General features: G+C 48.2%; 1 protein-coding gene across 1 annotated transcript in view; it reads left to right on the top strand.

Moving 5' to 3' along the window:
* The first annotated feature begins 110 nt into the window (after nucleotides 1-110).
* LOC144488152 (BTB/POZ domain-containing protein 9-like) overlaps nucleotides 111-24,270 on the top strand; it is a 68,230-nt gene continuing 44,070 nt past the window's right edge. Inside the window, exons 1-2 of the mRNA XM_078206173.1 lie at nucleotides 111-330; nucleotides 748-954. Coding sequence (XP_078062299.1) covers nucleotides 770-954 — 185 coding nt within the window. The 5' untranslated portion in view covers nucleotides 111-330; nucleotides 748-769. The remainder of the gene's footprint in view (nucleotides 331-747; nucleotides 955-24,270) is intronic.

Raw genomic sequence — 24,270 nt, forward strand, 5'->3', positions numbered from 1 at the left:
GAGACAGAGAGAGAGAGACAGAGGGAGAGACAGAGAGAGACAGAGAGAGAGAGACAGAGAGAGTGAGACAGAGAGAGACAGAGAGAGAGAGACAGAGAGAGAGAGACAGAGAGAGAGAGACAGAGACAGAGAGAGAGAGACAGAGACAGAGAGAGACAGAGACAGAGAGAGAGAGAGACAGAGAGAGAGAGAGAGAGACAGAGAGAGAGAGACAGAGAGAGAGTGACAGAGAGAGACAGAGAGAGACAGACAGAGAGAGAGAGAGAAACAGAGAGAGAAGACGTACTGTATTATGAAAGGGTGAATTGTTGACCCCACTGCATATCAACTGTGAGTGATTGAAGCCGCCGCGTACTGACTGTCACTCCGCTGTGTCCCAACTGCGACCCCCGCCGGGCACCGACTGCGACCCCTGCCGGGCACCGACTGCGACCCCCGCCGGGCACTGACTGCGACCCCCGCCGGGCACCGACTGCGACCCCCGCCGGGCACCGACTGTGACCCCTGCCGGGCACCGACTGCGACCCCCGCCGCGCACCGACTGCGACCCCCGCCGCGCACCGACTGCGACCCCCGCCGGGCACCGACTGTGACCCCCGCCGGGCACCGACTGCGACCCCTGCCGGGCACCGACTGTGACCCCCGCCGCGCACCGACTGCGACCCCCGCCGGGCACCGACTGTGACCCCCGCCGCGCACCGACTGCAAACGTTTGACCATTTGGTGTTTTTTATTTTTTCACTTCAGGTCGACAGTAATTGGTGCCAACATGAGCAACAGCCACCAGTTACATCCGTACACTTCCATTGGTGAGATCAATCATGTTCACATCTTGTCGGAACATGTCGGTTTCCTGATTCACCACGAGGAGTACAGCGATGTTACCTTTCTCGTGGAGAAGAAGCGGTTTGCTGCGCATCGTGTGATTCTGGCCGCTCGCTGTCAGTATTTTAGGTGAACCCTACGTTCCAGGAGTACTGTTTATTCATTGCGCGTTTGCTGTCATACCTAATCTGAACAGGCCTAGACCATTCAGACCCTGGAATCTGCGGCACCTGCCAATGTAATCTTGGTTAATCTTCCTCTCCATATCCACTTACCGTTCCCCAATTCTCACTGGATTCCCTGAGAGACAGGAAAGCTGTCTATCGCTGTTTTGAACTTTCTTAATAAATAAGACCATAAAACATGAGCAGAAGGAGGCCATTCGCCCTTCGAGCCTGCTTTGTATTCATTCTGATCATGGTGGATCATCCAACTCAACAGCTTGATCCCGCCTTCCCCCTCATATCCTTTGATCCCCTTCACCTCAAGTACTTTATCTAACTGCTTCTTGAAAACATTCAATTCCAGAGGCTGGAATTGGGGAAGAAATGTCTCCTCATCTCTGTCCTAAATGGTCTACCCTGAATCCTCAGACTGTGACCCCTGGTTCTGGACTCCCCCACCGTCGGGCACACCCTCCCTGCATCTACCCTGTCTAGCCCTGTTAGAATTTTATAAGTCTCTATGTGATTCCCCCCTCATTCTTCTGAACTCCTGCGAAAACAATCCTAACTGACTCAATCTCTCCTCATACGTTGGTCCTGCCATCTCAGGAATAAACCTTCTCTGCACCCCCTCGAGAGCAAGAACATCCTTCCTCAGATAAGGAGACCATATATACACACAATATTCCAGGATGGCCTCACCAAGGCCCTGTACAATTACAACAAGACATCCCTGTTCCTGTACCCAAGCAAATTGACATAGGGCTTGGATGAGGTATTGGAGGTGTTGGCAGCCTTAAAAGTGGATAAATCTCCAGGTCTGGATGAATTGTGCCCTAGGCTGTTGTGGGAGGCAAGGGAGGAGATTGCAGGGGCTCTGACCCAAATTTTCAATTCCTCTCTGGCCATCGGGGAGGTGCCAGAGGACTGGAGAACAGCTAATGTGGTTCCACTATTTAAGAAGGGTTGTCGAGATAAACCAGGGAACTACAGACCAGTGAGTCTCACGTCAGTGGCAGGGAAACTATTGGAGAAACTTCAAAAGGAGAGCATCTATCTCCACTTGGAAAGGCAAAGCTTGATCAGGGATAGTCAGCGTGGCTTCGTCAGAGGGAGGTCATGCCTAACAAATCTGATTGAATTTTTTGAGGAGGTGACCAGGTGTGTAGATGAGGTTAGTGCAGTCGATGTCGTTTATATGGATTTCAGCAAAGCCTTTAACAAGGTCCCACATGGGAGACTTGTAAAGAAGGTAAATTCACATGGGATACAGGGTAATTTGATAAAGTGGATTCAAAATTGGCTCAGTTGAAGGAGACAGAGGGTGATGGCAGAAGGCTGTGCTCGTGACTGGAAGCCAGTGTCCAGTGGTGTACTACAGGGATCTGTGTTGGGCCCCCCTATTATTCATCATTTATGTAAATGACATTGATGACTATGTGGGGGGTAGGATCAGTAAGTTTGCAGATGACACAATGATTGGCCGAGTGGTTAACAGTGAGGCGGAGTGTCTTGGGCTACAAGAAGATGGAGACGAGATGGTCAAATGGGCAGATAAGTGGCAGATGGAATTTAACCCTGAAAAGTGTGAGGTGATACACTTTGGAAGGAGTAATTTGACAAGAAAGCACTCAATAGAACATAGAACAGTACAGCACAGAACAGGCCCTTCAGCCCACGATGTTGTGCCGAGCTTTATCTGAAATCAAGATCAAGCTATCCCACTCCCTATCATCCTGGTGTGCTCCATGTGCCTATCCAATAATCGCTTAAATGTTCCTAAAGTGTCTGACTCCACTATTACTGCAGGCAGTCCATTCCACACCCCAACCACTCTGTTAGTAAAGAACCTACATTGGACATCCTTCCTATATCTCCCACCATGAACCCTATAGTTATGCCCCCTTGTAATAGCTCCATCCACCCGAGGAAATAGTCTTTGAACGTTCACTCTATCTATCCCCTTCATCATTTTATAAACCTCTATTAAGTCTCCCCTCAACCTCCTCCGCTCCAGAGAGAACAGCCCGAGCTCCCTCAACCTTTCCTCATAAGACCTACCCTCCAAACCAGGCAGCATCCTGGTAAATCTCCTCTGCACTCTTTCCAGCGCTTCCACATCCTTCTTATAGTGAGGTGACCAGAACTGCACACAATATTCCAAATGCGGTCTCACCAAGGTCCTGTACAGTTGCAGCATAACCCCCCTGTTAATAAAAGCTAACACACTATGGGCCTTCTTCACAGCTCTATCCACTTGAGTGGCAACCTTCAGAGATCTGTGGATACGAACCCCAAGATCTCTCTGTTCCTCCACAGTCTTCAGAACCCTACCTTTGACCCTGTAATCCACCTGTAAATTAGTCCTACCAAAATGAATCACCTCACATTTATCAGGGTTAAACTCCATCTGCCATTTTTCAACCCAGCTTTGCATCCTATCTATGTCTCCTTGCAGTCCACCACTCCACCAGTCTTGGTGTCATCAGCAAATTTACTGATCCACCCTTCAGCCCCCTCCTCTAAGTCATTAATAAAAATCACAAATAGCAGAGGACCAAGCACTGATCCCTGTCGCACTCCGCTAGCAACCTGCCTCCAGTCCAAAAATTTTCCATCCACCACCACCCTCTGTCTTCTATGAGATAGTAAGGCTGGAAAGGCGGCGGCTAAGAGGGGATCTTATTGAAACATATAAGATGATTAGAGGTTTAGATAGGGTGGATAGTGATAGCCTTTTTCCTCTGATGGAGAAATCCAGCACGAGGGGGCATGGCTTTAAATTGAGGGGGGGTAGTTATAGAACCGATGTCAGGGGTAGGTTCTTTACCCAGAGGGTGGTGAGGGATTGGAATGCCCTGCCAGCATCAGTAGTAAATGCGCCTAGTTTGGGGGCGTTTAAGAGATCCGTAGATAGGTTCATGGACGAAAAGAAATTGGTTTAGGTTGGAGGGTCACAGTTTTTTTTTTTAACTGGTCGGTGCAACATCGTGGGCCGAAGGGCCTGTTCTGCGCTGTAATGTTCTATGTTCTATGTTCTAGTAAGAAGTCTCACAACACCAGGTTAAAGTCCAACAGATTTATTTGGTGGCAAATACCATAAGCTTTCGGAGCCCTGCTCCTTCGTCAGATGGAGTGGAAATGTGCTCTCAAACAGTGCACAGACACAGAAATCAAGTTACAGAATACTAATTAGAATGCGAATCCCTACAGCCAGCCAGGTCTTAAAGGTACAGACAACGTGGGTGGAGGGAGCATTCAACACAGGTTAAAGAGATGTGTATTGTCTCCAGACAGAACAGCTAGTGAGATTCTGCAAGACCAGGGGCAAGCTGTGGGGGTTACTGATAATGTGACATAAATCCAACATCCCGGTTTAGGCCGTCCTCATGTGTGCGGAACTTGGCTATCAGTTTCTGCTCAGCAACTCTGCGCTGTCGTGTGTCGTGAAGGCCGCCTTGGAGAACGCTTACCTGAAGATCCAAGGCTGAATGCCCTTGACTGCTGAAGTGCTCCCCCACAGGAAGAGAACAGTCTTGCCTGGTGATTGTCGAGCGGTGTTCATTCATCCGTTGTCGTAGCGTCTGCATGGTTTCCCCAATGTACCATGCCTCGGGAGATAGTCTATGAGATTCTATCCAATTCTATGAGATAGCCAGTTACCTATCCAATCGGCCAACTTTCCCTCTATCCCACACCTCCTTACTTTCATCATAAGCCGACCATGGGGGACCTTATCAAACGCCTTACTAAAATCCATGTATATGACATCAACTGCCCTACCTTCATCAACACACTTAGTTACCTCTTCAAAAAATTCTATCAAATTTGTGAGGCACGACTTGCCCTTCACGAATCCGTGCTGACTATCCCGGATTAATCTGCATCTTTCTAAATGGTCGTAAATCCCATCCCTAAGGACCTTTTCCATCAACTTACCAACCACCGAAGTCAGACTAACCGGCCTATAATTACCAGGGTCATTTCTATTCCCTTTCTTAAATGGATGAACAACATTCGCCACTCTCCAGTCGTCTGGCACTATCCCCGTGGACAGTGAGGACCCAAAGATCAAAGCCAAAGGCTCTGCAATCTCAATGACCAGCATGGAACTCGAAAGCTCTGTGCAACAAAGGGGCATAAATGATGTCGATAGGAATGTGAAGCAAGTTTGCAGGTGACACCAAGTTGGTCAGGTGGTTAATGGTGAAGAAGATGGCAGTCGGTTACAGAGAGATTGGATTGGTCAGATGGGCAGAGCAGTGGCAGATGGTATTTAACCCTGATAAGTGCGAGGTGATGCACTTTGGAAGAAGAAACAAGAAGAGGGAGTATTTAATGAATGGCGGGACACTGGGAGGCTCAGAGAAACAGGAATCTTGGGGGAATTATACACAGTTTATTTATTAGTCACAAGTAGGCTTACATTCACACTGTAATGAAGTTACTGTGAAAATCCCCTTTTGCCACATTTTGGTGCCTGTTCTGGTACACGGGGAGAATTTAGCATGACCAATGCACCTAAGCAGCACATCTTTGGACTGTGGGAGGAAACTGGAGCACCTGGAGGAAACCCACACGGACACGGGGAGAATGTGCAGACTCCACACCGACAGTAACCCAAGCCGGAATCGAACCTGGGTCCCTGGTGCTGTGAAGCAGCAGTGCTAACTGATGAAGGGGCAGCGCTCCGAAAGCTTGTGCTACCAAATAAACCTGTTGGACTTTAATCTGATGTTGTGAGACTTCTTACGGAGTTGTACAGAGAGTTGGTTAGGCTGGAGTAGTGTGTGCAGTTCTGGCCACCTCACTATAGGAAGGATGTGATTGCACTGGAGAGGATGCAGAGGAGATTCACCAGGATGCTGCCTGGGATGAAGCATTTATAAGAACATAAGAACATAAGAAATAGGAGCAGGAGTAGGCCATCTAGCCCCTCGAGCCTGCCCCGCCATTCAATAAGATCATGGCTGATCTGACGTGGATCAGTACCACTTACCCGCCTGATCCCCATAACCCTTAATTCCCTTACCGATCAGGAATCCATCCATCCGCGCTTTAAACATATTCAGCGAGGTAGCCTCCACCACCTCAGTGGGCAGAGAATTCCAGAGATTCACCACCCTCTGGGAGAAGAAGTTCCTCCTCAACTCTGTCTTAAACCGACCCCCCTTTATTTTGAGGCTGTGTCCTCTAGTTTTAACTTCCTTACTAAGTGGAAAGAATCTCTCCGCCTCCACCCTATCCAGCCCCCGCATTATCTTATAAGTCTCCATAAGATCCCCCCTCATCCTTCTAAACTCCAACGAGTACAAACCCAATCTCCTCAGCCTCTCCTCATAATCCAAACCCCTCATCTCCGGTATCAACCTGGTGAACCTTCTCTGCACTCCCTCCAATGCCAATATATCCTTCTGTATATTTGAGCAATAAGGAGAGACTGGATAGGCTTGGATTGTTTTCTTAGAGCAGAGAAGGCTGAGGGGGGACATGATTCAGGTGTATAACATTATGATGGGTATGGACAAGGTGAGTAGGGAACAGCTGTTCCCCTTGGTTGAAGGGTCAATCACGAGGGGGGACAGTTTTACGATGAGGGGCAGGAGATTCAGAGGGGAGTTGAGAAAACAACTTTTCACCCAGAGGGTGGTAGGAATCTGGAATGCGCTGCCTGGGAAGGTAGTGGAGGCCAGAAACCTTACAACCTTTAAAAAATGTTTGGATGAACACGTGAAATATCATAACATTCAGAGATATGGGACAAGTGCGGGAAAATGGGATTCATGTGCCCTTTAGTGGTAGATATTGTTGGTGTGGACTCGATGGGCCTAAGGCCTTTTCTGTGCTGTCTGACTCTATGACTTGGCGTATTTGTCCACAGATCTCTGAAAGCGGAAGGGCATGTTAGTAGGGTGGTGAAAAAGGCGGATGGGACACTTTCCTTTATCAATGGAAGCATTGGTTACAAAAGCAGGGAAGTCGGGTTGGAGTTGTATAGAACTTTGGTGAGGCCACAGCTGGAGCACTGTGTGCAGTTCTGGTCGCCACATTATAGGAAGGATGTGAACGCACTGAAGGGGGTGCAGAGGAGATTCACCAGGATGCTGCCTGGGATGGAACACTTAAGTTATGAAGAGAGGTTGGATAGGCTTGAGTTGTTTTGTTGGAGCAGAGAAGACTGAGGGGTGACCTTATCGAGTTGTTCAAGATTATGAGGGACGTGGATAAGGAGCAGCTGTTCCCCTGAGGGCAGCACGGTGGCACAGTGGTGAGCACTGCTGCCTCACAGCGCCAGGGACCCGGGTTCATAGAAGATAAAATTCCTGGCTTGGGTCACTGTCTGCGCGGAGTCTGCACGTTCTCCCCGTGCCTGCGTTGGTTTTCTCCGGGTGCTCCGGTTTCCTCCCACAGTCTCAAAGACGTGCTGGTTAGGTGCATTGACAATGCTAAATTCTCCCTCAGTGCACAAAAACAGGCGCCAGGTGTGGCGACTAGGGGATTTTTGCAGTAACTTCATTGCAGTGTTAATGTAAGCCTACTTGTGACACTAATAAATAAACTTTGAAAGGGTCAGTCACGAGGGGATATAGGTTCAAGGTGAGAGGCAGGAGGTTTGGGGAATGTGAGTCAAAGAGGTTTCCAGCATGGAAACAGGCCCTTCAGCCCAACTTGTCCATGCCACTCCTTTTTTTAACACCTAAGCTAGTCCCAATTGCCCGCGTTTGACCCATATCCCTCTCTACCCATCTTACCCATGTAACTGTTTAAATGCTTTTTAAAAGACAAAATTGTACCTGCCTCTACTACTACCTCTGGCAGCTTGTTCCAGACACTCGCCACCCTCTGTGTGAAAGAATTGCCCCTCTGGACCCTTTTTTATCTCTCCCCTCTCACTTAAACCTATGCCCTCTAGTTTTAGACTCCCCTACCTTTGGGAAAAGATATTGACTATCCAGCTGATCCATGCCCCTTATTAGAACCATAGAACATTGTTCCACTGGAGCAAGCTGAGAGGGAGTGATTGGAGGCAGCAGTGCTGGTGAGAGATTAATTGAATTGTTTATTTATTTAATTAGTCAGCTAGTGTGTGGTTTTTTTTGGCCTTTACTTTTGCAGTAGTATTTTAAGTTTAAAGTGAAAACTGGAAGTGGGCTGCTAAGGAGTCTGGGAAGGGTTTTTTAAGCGCGCTAAGTATAAAAGGTAGGCTGCAGTATACAGCGGGCAGCGTCGGGAGTGGGCAGTGTAGTGAGTGGGAAGCAGAGTGTGAGCTATAAGGCTTTGGCTCACAGGGCTTAGGCAGAAAGGGCGAGCAGGGGTGAGTTTAATTCATTTTTGCTGTTTCTACCTGGTACTGGCAAGGTATCTAGAGGGGATGGGTGTGCAGGCAGTGCTATGTTCCTCTTGCACTATGTTTGAGGTGAGGGACGACGACAGTGTCCCTGCTGATTACACCTGTGGGAAGTGCACCCATCTGCAGCTCCTCCAAAACCATGTTAGGGAACTGGAGCTGGAGTTGGATGAACTTAGGATCATTAGGGACGCAGAGGTGGCCATAGACAGAAGCTTCAGGAATACAGTTACTCCGAGGAATGAAAACAGATGGGTGACGGTGAGAGGGGCTGGGAGGAAGCAATCCGTGCAGGGATCCCCGGTGGTCGTTCCCCTTAGCAACAAGTATTCCGCTTTGGATACGGTTGAGGGGGATGACATACCAGTGGTGAGCCGCAGTGAGAGGATCTCCAGCACTGTGTCCGTCTCTGTGGCTTTGGAGGGTAAGGGGCAGAGCGGGAGGGCAATAGTTATTGGGGACTCGTTAGTTAGAGGGATAGATAGGAGGTTCTGTGGCAGCAAAAGAGACTCACGGATGGTATGTTGCCTACCGGATGCCAAGGTCCGTGACGTCTCAGACCGTGTTTTCCGGATTCTGAAGGGGGAGGGGAAACAGTCACAAGTCGTGGTACACATTGGTACCAATGACATAGGTAAGAGAAGGGACGGGGATTTAAAGCAGGAATTTCTGGAGCTGGGCTGGAAGCTGAGAGCCAAGACAAAACATGTGGTCATCTCTGGTACGTTGCCGGTGCCACGTGATAGCGAGTTGAGGAACAGGGAGAGAGTGCAGTTAAACATGTGGTTGCAGGGATGGTGTAGGAGGGAGGGTTTCAGATACGTGGATAATTGGAACACATTCTGGGGAAGGTGGGACCTGTACAAACAGGACGAGGTGCACCTGAACGAGAGGGGCACCAATATCCTGGGAGGGAAATTTGTTACGGCTCTTCAGGGGGGTTTAAACAAATTTGTCAGGGGAGTGGGAAAAGGAGTTGTAGTCCAGAAGTCAGTGAGGGTGGTGAGGTATTGGGGAAGGTATCAGGGTCAAGGGTGGGTACCGGTAGACAGGAAGGTGGGTTGAAGTGTGTCTACTTCAATGCAAGGAGCATCCGGAACAAGGTAGATGAACTTGGGGCGTGGATTGGTACTTGGGACTACGATGTTGTGGCCATTACGGAGATGTGGGTAGAACAAGGACAGGAATGGTTGTTGGACGTTCCGGGGTATAGATGTTTCACTAAGTGTAGGGAAGCTGGTAAAAGAGGTGGAGGAGTGGCATTGTTAATCAAGGATAGTTTAACGGCTGCGGAAAGGCACTTTGAGGGGGATCTGCATACTGAGGTAATATGGGCTGAGGTTAGAAATAGGAAAGGAGCGGTCACATTGTTAGGAGTTTACTATAGGCCCCCAAATAGTAATAGAGATGTGGAGGAAGAAATTGCTAAGCAGATTATGGATATGTGTGGGGGTCACAAGGTTGTTGTCATGGGGGACTTTAACTTTCCAAATATTGATTGGAACCTTTGTAGGTCAAATAGTTCGGATGGGGCAGTTTTTGTGCAGTGTGTGCAGGAGGGTTTCCTGACACAATCTGTGGATAGGCCGACAAGAGGTGAGGCCACATTGGATTTGGTACTGGGAAATGAACCGGGCCAAGTGTTAGATTTGGTTGTGGGAGAGCACTTTGGAGATAGTGACCACAATTCGGTGTCTTTTGTTATTGCAATGGAGAGGGATAGGGCCGTATGGCAGGTCAAAGTTTACAATTGGGGGAGAGGTAATTATGATGCGATTAGGCAAGAATTAGGGGGCATAAGATGGGAACAGAAACTGTCAGAGAAAGGAACTAATGAAAAGTGGAACTTTTTCAAGGAACAAATACTGGATGTCCTTGATGGGTATGTCCCTGTCAGGCAGGGAGGAAATGGCCGAGTGAGGGAACCATGGTTCACGAAAGAGGTGGAATGTCTTGTGAAAAGGAAGAGGGAAGCTTATGTAGGGATGAGGAAACAAGGTTCAGATGGCTCGATTGAGGGTTACAAGTTAGCAAGGAATGAGCTGAAAAAGGGGCTTAGGAGAGCTAGGAGGGGACACGAGAAGTCCTTGGCGGGTCGGATGAAGGAAAACCCCAAGGCTTTTTACTCTTATGTGAGGAACAAAAGAATGACCAGAGTGAGGTTAGGGCCGGTCAAGGACAGTAGTGGGAACTTGTGTATGGAGTCAGTAGAGATAGGAGAGGTGATGAATGAATACTTTTCTTCAGTGTTCACCAAGGAGAGGGGCCATTATTTTGAGGAAGAGAAGGTGTTACAGGCTAATAGGCTGGAGGAAATAGATGTTCAGAGGGAGGATGTCCTGGCCGTTTTGAATAAACTGAAGGTCGATAAGTGCCCTGGGCCTGATGGAATGTATCCTCGGATTCTTTGGGAGGCAAGGGATGAGATTGCAGAGCCTTTGGCTTTGATCTTTGGGTCCTCGCTGTCTACGGGGATGGTGCCAGAGGACTGGAGAATGGCGAATGTTGTTCCTCTGTTTAAGAAAGGGAATAGAAATGGCCCTGGTAATTATAGACCGGTTAGTCTTACTTCGGTGGTTGGTAAATTGATGGAAAAGGTCCTTAGAGATGGGATTTACGACCATTTAGAAAGATGCGGATTAATCCGGGATAGTCAGCACGGATTCGTGAAGGGCAAGTCGTGCCTCACAAATTGGATAGAATTTTTTGAGGAGGTAACTAAGTGTGTTGATGAAGGTAGGGCAGTTGATGTCATATACATGGATTTTAGTAAGGCGTTTGATAAGGTCCCCCATGGTCGGCATATGATGAAAGTAAGGAGGTGTGGGACAGAGGGAAAGTTGGCCGATTGGATAGGTAACTGGCTGTCTGATCGAAGACAGAGGGTGGTGGTGGATGGAAAATTTTCGGATTGGAGGCAGGTTGCTAGCGGAGTGCCGCAGGGATCAGTGCTTGGTCCTCTGCTCTTTGTGATTTTTATTAATAACTTAGAGGAGGGGGCTGAAGGGTGGATCAGTAAATTTGCTGATGACACCAAGATTGGTGGAGTAGTGGATGAGGTGGAGGGCTGTTGTAGGCTGCAAAGAGACATAGATAGGATGCAAAGCTGGGCTGAAAAATGGCAAATGGAGTTTAACCCTGATAAATGTGAGGTGATTCATTTTGGTAGGACGAATTTAAATGTGGATTACAGGGTCAAAGGTAGGGTTCTGAAGATTGTGGAGGAACAGAGAGATCTTGGGGTCCATATCCACAGATCTGTAAAGGTTGCCACTCAAGTGGATAGAGCTGTGAAGAAGGCCTATAGTGTGTTAGCTTTTATTAACAGGTGGTTGGAGTTTATGAACCGTGGGGTTATGCTGCAACTGTACAGGACCGAGGTGAGACCACATTTGGAATATTGTGTGCAGTTCCGGTCACCTCACTATAAGAAGGATGTGGAAGCGCTGGAAAGAGTGCAGAGGAGGTTTACCAGGATGCTGCCTGGTTTGGAGGGTAGGTCTTATGAGGAAAGGTTGAGGGAGCTCGGGTTGTTCTCTCTGGAGCGGAGGAGGCTGAGGGGAGACTTAATCGAGGTTTATAAAATGATGAAGGGGATAGATAGAGTGAACGTTCAAAGACTATTTCCTCGGGTGGATGGAGCTATTACAAGGTGGCATAACTATAGGGTTCGTGGTGGGAGATACAGGACAGATATCAGAGGTAGGTTCTTTACGCAGAGAGTGGTTGGGGTGTACAATGGACTGCCTGCAGTGATAGTGGAGTCAGACACTTCAGGAACATTTAAGCGGTTATTGGATAGGCACATGGAGCACACCAGGATGATAGGGAGTGGGATAGCTTGATCTTGGTTTCAGATAAAGCTCGGCACAACATCGTGGGCCGAAGGGCCTGTTCTGTGCTGTACTGTTCTATGTTCTATGTATTACAGCACAGAAACGGGCCTTTTGGCTCTTCTTGCCTGTGCCAAACCATTTTTGTGCCTAGTCCCACTGACCTGCACCTGGACCATATCCCTCCACACCCCTCTCTTCCATGTACCTGTCCAAGTTTTTCTTAAATGTTAAAAGTGAGCCCGCATTCACCACTTCATCTGGCAGCTCATTCCAAACTCCCACCACTCTCTGTGTGAAGAAGCCCCCCGTAATATTCCCTTTAAACGTTTCCCCCATCACCCTTAACCCATGTCCTCTAGTTATTTTCTCCCCTAGCCTCAGTGGAAAAAGCCTGCTTGCATTCACTCTATATATACCCACCATAATTTTATACACCTCTATCAAATCTCCCCTCATTCTTCTACGCTCCAGGGAATAAAGCCCTAACCTATTCAACCTTTCTCTGTAACTCAGTTTCTCAAGTCCCGGCAACATCCTTGTAAACCTTCTCTGCACTCTTTCAACCTTATTAATATCCTTCCTGTAATTAGGTAACCAAAACAAAGAACAAAGAACAGTACAGCACAGGAAACAGGCCCTTCAGCCCTCCAAGCCTGTACCGCTCCTTGGTCCAACTAGACCAATCGTTTGTATCCCTCCATTCCCAGGCTGCTCATGTGACTATCCAGGTAAGTCTTAAACGATGTCAGCGTGCCTGCCTCCACCACCCTACTTGGCAGCGCATTCCAGGCCCCCACCACCCTCTGTGTAAAAAACGTCCCTCTGACATCTGAGTTATACTTCGCCCCTCTCAGCTTGAGCCCGTGACCCCTCGTGATCGTCACCTCCCACCTGGGAAAAAGCTTCCCACTGTTCACTCTATACCCTTCATAATCTTGTACACCTCTATTAGATCTCCCCTCATTCTCCGTCTTTCCAAGGAGAACAACCCCAGTCTACCCAATCTCTCCTCATAGCTAAGACCCTCCATACCAGGCAACATCCAGGTAAACCTTCTCTCTACTCTCTCTAACGCCTCCACGTCCTTCTGGTATTGCGGCGACCAGAACTGGACGCAGTATTCCAAATGTGGCCTGACCTTCGTTCTATACAGCTGCAACATCATGTGCCAACTTTTATATTCTATGCCCCGTCTAATTAGGGCAAGCATGCCATATGCCTTCTTCATCACCCTCTCCACCTGTGCTGCCACCTTTAAGGATTTGTGGACTTGCACACCTAGGTCCCTCTGTGTTTCTATACTCCTGATGACTCTGCCATTTATTGTATAACTCCTCCCTACATTATTTCTTCCAAAATGCATCACTTCGCATTTATCCGGATTAAACTCCATCTGCCACCTCTCCGCCCAATTTTCCAGCCTATCTATATCCTGCTGTATTGCCCGACAATGCTCTTCGCTATCCGCAAGTCCAGCCATCTTCGTGTCATCCGCAAACTTGCTGATTACACCAGTTACACCTTCTTCCAAATCATTTATATATATCACAAATAGCAGAGGTCCCAGTACAGAGCCCTGCGGAACACCACTGGTCACAGACCTCCAGCCGGAAAAAGACCCTTCGACCACTACCCTCTGTCTCCTATGGCCAAGCCAGTTCTCCACCCATCGAGCCACTTCTCCTTGTATCCCATGAGCCTTAGCCTTCTTAACCAACCTGCCATGTGGGACTTTGTCAAATGCCTTACTGAAATCCATATAGACGACATCCACGGCCCTTCCTTCATCAACCGTTTTTGTCACTTCCTCAAAAAACTCCACCAAATTTGTAAGGCACGACCTCCCTCTTACAAAACCATGCTGTCTGTCACTAATGAGATTGTTCCGTTCTAAATGCACATACATCCTGTCTCTAAGAATCCTCTCCAACAACTTCCCGACCACGGACGTCAAGCTCACCGGCCTATAATTTCCTGGGTTATCCCTGCTACCCTTCTTAAACAACGGGACCACATTCGCTATCCTCCAATCCTCAGGGACCTCACCCGTGTCCAAAGAAGCGACAAAGATTTCCGTCAGAGGCCCAGCAATTTCATCTCTCGTTTCCCTGAGCAGTCGAGGATAGATGCCATCAGGCCCTGGGGCTTTGTCATAAGACCATAAGACATAGGAGCGGAAGTAAGGCCATTCGGCCCATCGAGTCCACTCCACCATTCAATCATGGTTGATTTCAACTCCATTTACCCGCTCTCTCCCCATAGCCCTTAATTCCTCGAGAAATCAAGAATTTATCAATTTCTGTCTTGAAGACGCTCAACGTCTCGGCCTCCACAGCCCTCTGTGGCAATGAATTCCACAGACCCACCACTCTCTGGCTGAAGAAATGTCTCCTCATCTCTGTTCTAAAGTGATTCCCTGTTATTCTAAGGCTGTGCCCCCGCGTCCTAGTCTCCCCTGTTAATGGAAACAACTTCCCTACGTCCATCCTAAGTAAGCCGTTCATTATCTTGTAAGTTTCTATCAGATCTCCCCTCAACCTCCTAAACTCCAGTTTTCATGTTCCCTAAAAAACCTAACACTTCCTCTCTTGTAATGGAGATTTTCTCTCATGGGTCAACACCTCCCTCCGAGACACTCCCGGTTAACACGCCCCTCTCCTTCGTGAATTCCGATGCAAAGTATTACATAAGAACATAAGAACATAAGAAATAGGAGCAGGAGTAGGCCATCTCGCCCCTCGAGCCTGCCCCGCCATTCAATAAGATCATGGCTGATCTGACGTGGATCAGTACCACTTACCCGCCTGATCCCCATAACCCTTAATTCCCTTACCGATCAGGAATCCATCCATCCGCGCTTTAAACATATTCAGCGAGGTAGCCTCCACCACCTCAGTGGGCAGAGAATTCCAGATATTCACCACCCTCTGGGAGAAGAAGTTCCTCCTCAACTCTGTCTTAAACCGACCCCCCCTTTATTTTGAGGCTGTGTCCTCTAGTTTTAACTTCCTTACTAAGTGGAAAGAATCTCTCCGCCTCCACCCTATCCAGCCCCTGCATTATCTTATAAGTCTCCATAAGATCCCCCCTCATCCTTCCAAACTCCAACGAGTACAAACCCAATCTCCTCAGCCTCTCCTCATAATCCAAACCCCTCATCTCCGGTATCAACCTGGTGAACCTTCTCTGCACTCCCTCCAATGCCAATATATCCTTCCTCATATAAGGGGACCAATACTGCACACAGTATTCCAGCTGCGGCCTCATCAATGCCCTGTACAGGTGCATCAAGACATCCCTGCTTTTATATTCTATCCCCCTCGCGATATAGGCCAACATCCCATTTGCCTTCTTGATCACCTGTTGTACCTGCAGACTGGGCTTTTGCGTCTCATGCACAAGGACCCCCAGGTCCCTTTGCACGGTAGCATGTTTTAATTTGTTTCCATTGAGATAGTAATCCCATTTGTTATTATTTCCTCCAAAGTGTATAACCTCGCATTTATCAACGTTATACTCCATTTGCCATATCCTTGCCCACTCACTCAGCCTGTCCAAATCTCTCTGCAGATCTTCTCCGTCCTCCACACGATTCACTTTTCCACTTATCTTTGTGTCGTCTGCAAACTTCGTTACCCTACACTCCGTCCCCTCCTCCAGATCATCTATGTAAATGGTAAATAGTTGCGTCCCGAGTACCGATCCCTGCGGCACGCCACTCGTTACCTTCCTCCAACCGGAAAAACACCCATTTATTCCGACTCTTTGCTTCCTGTCGGATAGCCAGTCCCCAATCCACTTTAACACACTACCCCCAACTCCGTGTGCCCTAATCTTCTTCAGCAGCCTTTTATGGGGCACCTTATCAAACGCCTTTTGGAAATCCAAAAACACCGCATCCACCGGTTCTCCTCCATCAACCGCCCTCGTCACATCTTCATAAAAATCCAACATGTTCGTCAAGCACGACTTTCCCCTCATGAATCCATGCTGCGTCTGATTGATCGAACCATTTCTATCCAGATGCCCTGCTATCTCCTCTTTAATAATGGATTCCAGCATTTTCCCTACTACAGACGTTAAGCTGACCGGCCTATAGTTACCCGCCTTTTGTCTCCTTCCTTTTTTAAACAGCGGCGTAACATTAGCCGTTTTCCAATCAACCGGCACTACCCCAGAATGCAACGAGTTTTGATAAATAATCACTAACGCATCCACTATTACCTCTGACATTTCTTTCAATACCCTGGGATGCATTCCATCCGGACCCGGGGACTTGTCCACCTTCAGTCCCATTAGTCTACCCAGCACTGCCTCTCTGGTAACATTAATTGTATTAAGTATTTCTCCTGCTGCCAACCCGCTATCGTTAATATTTGGCAAACTATTTGTGTCCTCCACCGTGAAGACCGACACAAAAAACTTATTTAAAGACTCAGCCATATCCTCATTTCCCACTATTAACTCCCCCCTCTCGTCCTCCAAGGGTCCAACATTCACTCTAGCCACTCTATTCAAACTTCTGCAGAAAATGCAGATGTATGGGATTGGGGGTGATCTAGGAAATTGGATCAGGAATTGGCTAGCGGATAGGAAACAGAGGGTGGTGGTTGATAGTAAATATTCATCATGGAGTGCGGTTACAAGTGGTGTACCTCAGGGATCTGTTTTGGGGCCACTGCTGTTTGTAATATTTATTAATGATCTGGATGAGGGTATAGTTGGGTGGATTAGCAAATTTGCTGATGACACCAAAGTCGGTGGTGTGGTAGACAGTGAGGAAGGGTGTCGTAGTTTGCAGGAAGACTTAGACAGGTTGCAAAGTTGGGCCGAGAGGTGGCGGATGGAGTTTAATGCGGAGAAGTGTGAGGTAATTCACTTTGGTAGGAATAACAGATGTGTTGAGTATAGGGCTAACGGGAGGACTTTGAATAGTGTGGAGGAGCAGAGGGATCTAGGTGTATGTGTGCATAGATCCCTGAAAGTTGGGAATCAAGTAGATAAGGTTGTTAAGAAGGCATATGGTGTCTTGGCGTTTATTGGTAGGGGGATTGAATTTAGGAGTCGTAGCGTTATGTTGCAACTGTACACAACTCTGGTGCGGCCGCACTTGGAGTACTGTGTGCAGTTCTGGTCCCCACATTACAGGAAGGATGTGGAGGCTTTGGAGAGGGTGCAGAGGAGGTTTACCAGGATGTTGCCTGGTATGGAGGGGAGATCCTATGAGGAGAGGCTGAGGGATTTGGGATTGTTTTCGCTGGAAAGGCGGCGGCTAAGAGGGGATCTTATTGAAACATATAAGATGATTAGAGGTTTAGATAGGGTGGATAGTGATAGCCTTTTTCCTCTGATGGAGAAATCCAGCACGAGGGGGCATGGCTTTAAATTGAGGGGGGGTAGTTATAGAACCGATGTCAGGGGTAGGTTCTTTACCCAGAGGGTGGTGAGGGATTGGAATGCCCTGCCAGCATCAGTAGTAAATGCGCCTAGTTTGGGGGCGTTTAAGAGATCCGTTGATAGGTTCATGGACGAAAAGAAATTGGTTTAGGTTGGAGGGTCACAGTTTTTTTTTTAACTGGTCGGTGCAACATCGTGGGCCGAAGGGCCTGTTCTGCGCTGTAATGTTCTATGTTCTATGTTCTATGTTCTATTCCTTTTTATATATTTATAAAAACTTTTACTATCATTTTTTTATATTAATTGCTAGCCCAGCTTCATAGTCTATCCTTCCTTTCTTTATCGCTTTCTTAGTCTCTCTTTGTTGTTTCTTAAATTTTTCCCAATCACTTGTTTCTCCACTATTTTTGGCCACTCTGTACGCAGCTGTTTTTATTTTAATACTCCTTTATTTCCTTCGTTATCCACGGCTGGTTTTCCCTTTTCTTACAATCCTTGTTTTTTGCTGGAATATATTTTTGCTGAGAACTGAAAAGGATCTCCTTAAAAATCCTCCACTGCTCCTCAGCTATCCTACCTGCCAGCCTGCTCTCCCAGTCTACCTTAGCCAATTCATCCCTCATCCTATCATATTTCCCTCTGTTCAAACAGAGGACACTGGTTTGGGACCAAACTTTCCCCTCTTCCATCTGAATCAGAACTTCGACCATATTGTGGTCACTAGACCCAAGAGGGTCCTTCACAATAAGATCCTTAATTCTACCTACCTCGTTACACAATACCAGATCCAAAATAGCTCGTTCCCTCGTCGGTTCCGTAACATGCTGTTCAAGGAAACGATCCCGACAGCATTCTAAGAACTCTTCCTCCATTCCACCCTTACCGACGTGAGTCTGCCAGTCAATGTGCATGTTGAAGTCCCCCATGATTATTGCCGTTCCGTTTTTACACGCATCCCTTATCTGCTTGTTTATAGCCCTCCCTACCTCAACATTATTATTTGGGGTCCTATATACCACACCTACTAGTGTCTTTCTCCCTCTACTATTCCTCATCTCTACCCATAACGATTCCATGTTTTGTTCCTCAGACCCTATGTCATCCCTCAGTACTACCCTGATATTATCTCTTATTAATAGCGCGACCCCACCACCTTTTCCTTCCTGTCTATTCTTCCTAAACGCCTGATACCCCTGGATATTCATCTCCCAGTCCTGGTCACCTTTCAGCCACGTTTCTGTAATGGCCACTAGACCGTACCCACTTGTGCTGATTTGCACCATCAACTATTCATTTAGGATCTCCCCTATTCCCTTGGGTTCTAAGCATAATTCCCCTCCTTTGTCCCTGAGAGGTCCGATTTTCTCCCTGACAACTCTTTTGTTCCTAACGTATGAGTAGAATGCCTTAGGATTCTCCTTAATCCTGCCTGCCAAAAACATCTCGTGACCTCTTTTTGCCCTTCGAACTCCCCGTTTGCGTTCTTTCCTACTCTCTCTGTATTCCTCCAGAGGTCCATCTGTTTTCAGTTGCCTGGACTTAACGTACGCCTCCCTTTTCATTTTAATCAGATCCTCAATTTCCCTGGTTATCCACGGCTCTCGAATCCTACCTTTCCTATCTTTCCTTTTTACAGGCACATGCCTATCCTGCAGCCTTATCAATAGTTCCTTAAAAGACTCCCACATGCCAGACGCGGACTTACCCTCGAACATCCTCTCCCAATCAACATCCACCAATTCCTGCCTAATCCGGCTATAGTCAGCCTTCCCCCAATTCAGCACCCTGCCCGTAGGACAGCACTCATCCTTGTCCATTACTATCCTAAAGTTAACAGAGTTGTGGTCACTATTTGCCACATGTTCCCCTACTGAAACTTTGACGACCTGACCGGGCTCATTTCCCAGAACTAGGTCCAGTATAGCCCCCTCTCTAGTCGGGCTATCTACATACTGTTCCAAAGAACCTTCCAGTACGCATTTTACAAATTCCTCCCCGTCCGGACCCCCAGCTCTAAGCACTTTCCAGTCTGTGCCAGGGAAATTAAAGTCCCCCACTACAACAACCCTATTTTTCTGCACCTATCCAGAATCTCCTGACATATCCTTTCCTCCACTTCCCGTGGGCTGTTGGGTGGTCTGTAGTACACCCCCAGCATAGTGACTGCACCCTTCCTGTTTCTGAGTTCCACCCACAGCGACTCAGTACATGACCCCTCTAAGTTGTCTACCCTCTGCCCCGCGGTAATATGCTCCTTAACTAATATCGCTACTCCCCCACCTTTTTGAGCCCCTCCTCTGTCTCGCCTAAAACACTTATACCCCGGAATATTCAGCTGCCAGTCCTGTCCTTTTAACCAAGTTTCCGTCACCGCAACCACATCCAAATTCCGCATAAGCATTAAGGCCCTAAGTTCGTCTGTTTTACCCGTTACACTCCTCGCAGTGAAGCAGATGCACTCCAGACCTCCAGGCCCAGTCAGGTCCTCCTCCTCCAGAGTGCTCCTCTTCTTAGCTTGCCTTGCCCTGGCCCCCAGCTCGACCCCAGCCTCAGTATTTACTGACCTCCTGTTTTGTTCCCCACCCCCCTGCCACACTAGTTTAAATCCTGCCGAAACACTCTCGCAAAACTCCCAGCCAGGATATTTGCTCCCTTCCAGTTAAGATGTAACCCATCCTTTCTGTACAGTTGCCATCCTGACTTGAAGATTTCCCAGTTATCTATGTATTTAAAACCCTCCCTCTTGCACCAGTCCTTTAGCCACGCGTTCAACTGTAGAATCTCCCTGTTCCGAGCCTCACTTGCACTCGACACCGGGAGCAGTCCAGAGATTGCTACCCTGGAGGTCTTACTTTTTAGCCTAGCACCCAACTCCCTGAATTTCTCTCGTATGACCCCCTGCTCTTCCTACCTACATCATTTTCACCAATGTGTACAATCACATCAGTTTGACTACCTTCCTTTTTAAATATGCTTCCTACCCTCTCGGAGACATCCAGTACCCCGGCACCAGGGAGGCAGACTACCATCCTGGATTCTCGTTCAGTCCCACAGAAGCGCCTGTCCGTGCCTCTAACCATTGCGTCCCCCACAACTATCGCTCTCCAGACCCCTTCTTTCCCTTCCGGACCCCTGAGCCTGTCTCCGTGGAGGCGATCTGGTCCTCGTGGCTTACCCCTGGAGGGTCATCCCCCTCCACAGAATCCAAAACAGTATACCTATTGTGGAGGGGGACAACCACAGGGGATCCCTCCACAGACTGCTCACTCCCTTCCCTTCTCCCATCTGTTGCCCATCCCTTTCTTTTATGGGAGACTGCCACTGGGGTACTTTCTGGCACATCACCCTTCTGACTATTACCCCTCCTAACCGTGACCCACGTGTCTTCCTTCCGAGACCCTGGTGTCACTACCTGACTATAACTTTTATCTATTACTCTCTCATTTTCCCTAACTAAACTGAGTTCATCGAGCCTCAGCTCCAGCTCCCTTACACGATCCTTCAGGAGCTGCAGTTCCACACATCTGGCACAGATATGGACTTCCGGGAACATAGAACATAGAACATAGAACATTACAGCGCAGAACAGGCCCTTCGGCCCACGATGTTGCACCGACCAGTTAAGAAAAAAAAAAACTGTGACCCTCCAACCTAAACCAATTTCTTTTCGTCCATGAACCTATCTACGGATCTCTTAAACGCCCCCAAACTAGGCGCATTTACTACTGATGCTGGCAGGGCATTCCAATCCCTCACCACCCTCTGGGTAAAGAACCTACCCCTGACATCGGTTCTATAACTACCCCCCCTCAATTTAAAGCCATGCCCCCTCGTGCTGGATTTCTCCATCAGAGGAAAAAGGCTATCACTATCCACCCTATCTAAACCTCTAATCATCTTATATGTTTCAATAAGATCCCCTCTTAGCCGCCGCCTTTCCAGCGAAAACAATCCCAAATCCCTCAGCCTCTCCTCATAGGATCTCCCCTCCATACCAGGCAACATCCTGGTAAACCTCCTCTGCACCCTCTCCAAAGCCTCCACATCCTTCCTGTAATGTGGGGACCAGAACTGCACACAGTACTCCAAGTGCGGCCGCACCAGAGTTGTGTACAGTTGCAACATAACGCTACGACTCCTAAATTCAATCCCCCTACCAATAAACGCCAAGACACCATATGCCTTCTTAACAACCTTATCTACTTGATTCCCAACTTTCAGGGATCTATGCACACATACACCTAGATCCCTCTGCTCCTCCACACTATTCAAAGTCCTCCCGTTAGCCCTATACTCAACACATCTGTTATTCCTACCAAAGTGAATTACCTCACACTTCTCCGCATTAAACTCCATCCGCCACCTCTCGGCCCAACTTTGCAACCTGTCTAAGTCTTCCTGCAAACTACGACACCCTTCCTCACTGTCTACCACACCACCGACTTTGGTGTCATCAGCAAATTTGCTAATCCACCCAACTATACCCTCATCCAGATCATTAATAAATATTACAAACAGCAGTGGCCCCAAAACAGATCCCTGAGGTACACCACTTGTAACCGCACTCCATGATGAATATTTACTATCAACCACCACCCTCTGTTTCCTATCCGCTAGCCAATTCCTGATCCAATTTCCTAGATCACCCCCAATCCCATACATCTGCATTTTCTGCAGAAGCCTACCATGGTGAACCTTATCAAACGCCTTACTAAAATCCATATATACCACGTCCACTGCCTTGCCCCCATCCACCTCCTTGGTCACTTTCTCAAAAAACTCAATAAGGTTAGTAAGGCACGACCTACCTGCCACAAAACCATGCTGACTATCACCTATCAATTCATTACTCTCCAAATAACTATAAATCCTATCCCTTATAATTTTTTCCAACATCTTGCCGACAACAGAACATAGAACATAGAAAGCCACAGCACAAACAGGCCCTTCGGCCCACAAGTTGCGCCGATCACATCCCCACCTCTAGGCCTATCTATAGCCCTCAATCCCATTAAATCCCATGTACTCATCCAGAAGTCTCTTAAAAGACCCCAACGAGTTTGCCTCCACCACCACCGACGTCAGCCGATTCCACTCACCCACCACCCTCTGAGTGAAAAACTTACCCCTGACATCCCCCCTGTACCTACCCCCCAGCACCTTAAACCTGTGTCCTCTCGTAGCAACCATTTCAGCCCTTGGAAATAGCCTCTGAGAGTCCACCCTATCCAGACCCCTCAACATCTTGTAAACCTCTATCAGGTCACCTCTCATCCTTCGTCTCTCCAGGGAGAAGAGACCAAGCTCCCTCAACCTATCCTCATAAGGCATGCCCCCCAATCCAGGCAACATCCTTGTAAATCTCCTCTGCACCCTTTCAATGGCTTCAACATCTTTCCTGTAATGAGGTGACCAGAACTGCGCGCAGTACTCCAAGTGGGGTCTAACCAGGGTCCTATAAAGCTGCAGCATTATCTCCCGACTCCTAAACTCAATCCCTCGATTAATGAAGGCTAGTACGCCATACGCCTTCTTGACCGCATCCTCCACCTGCGAGGCCGATTTAAGAGTCCTATGGACCCGGACCCCAAGGTCCTTCTGATCCTCTACACTGCTAAGAATGGTACCCTTCATTTTATACTGCTGCTCCATCCCATTGGATCTGCCAAAATGGATCACTACACACTTATCCGGGTTGAAGTCCATCTGCCACTTCTCCGCCCAGTCTTGCATTCTATCTATGTCTCGCTGCAACTTCTGACATCCCTCCAAACTATCCACAACACCACCTACCTTGGTGTCGTCAGCAAACTTACCAACCCATCCCTCCACTTCCTCATCCAGGTCATTTATGAAAATGACAAACAGCAAGGGTCCCAGAACAGATCCCTGGGGCACTCCACTGGTCACTGACCTCCATGCAGAGAAAGACCCCTCCACAGCCACTCTCTGCCTTCTGCAGGCAAGCCAGTTCTGGATCCACAAGGCAACAGCCCCTTGGATCCCATGCCCTCTCACTTTGCATGGGGGACCTTATCGAACGCTTTGCTGAAGTCCATATAGACCACATCCACCGCTCTTCCTTCGTCAATGTGCTTGGTCACATTTTCAAAGAACTCAACCAGGCTCGTAAGGCACGACCTGCCCCTGACAAAGCCGTGCTGACTACTTTTGATCATACTAAACTTCTCTAGATGATCATAAATCCTGTCTCTCAGGATCCTCTCCATCAACTTACCAACCACTGAGGTTAGACTCACCGGTCGGTAATTTCCGGGGCTGTCCCTGTTCCCTTTCTTGAATATAGGGACCACATCCGCAATCCTCCAATCCTCCGGAACCTCTCCCGTCTCCATCGACGATGCAAAGATCATCGCCAAAGGCTCCGCAATCTCCTCCCTCGCCTCCCACAGTAACCTGGGGTACATCCCATCCGGTCCCGGCGACTTACCAACCTTGATGCCATTCAATAGTTCCAACACATCCTCTTTCTTTATGTCCACATGCTCGATCCTTTCTGTCCTCCGCAATCCAGCAGTACAACCACCCAGATCCCTTTCCACCGTGAATACCGAGGTAAAGTATTCATTAAGCAGCTCCGCCATTTCTAACGGTTCCGCACAAACTTTTCCCCCTTCACCTTTTAAGGGTCCTATGCCTTCACATCTCATCCTTTTACTCTTGACATATTTGTAGAAAG

This window comes from Mustelus asterias, unplaced genomic scaffold (genome assembly GCF_964213995.1).
Source record: "Mustelus asterias unplaced genomic scaffold, sMusAst1.hap1.1 HAP1_SCAFFOLD_1330, whole genome shotgun sequence".
NCBI classification, from domain to species: Eukaryota; Metazoa; Chordata; class Chondrichthyes; order Carcharhiniformes; family Triakidae; genus Mustelus; species Mustelus asterias.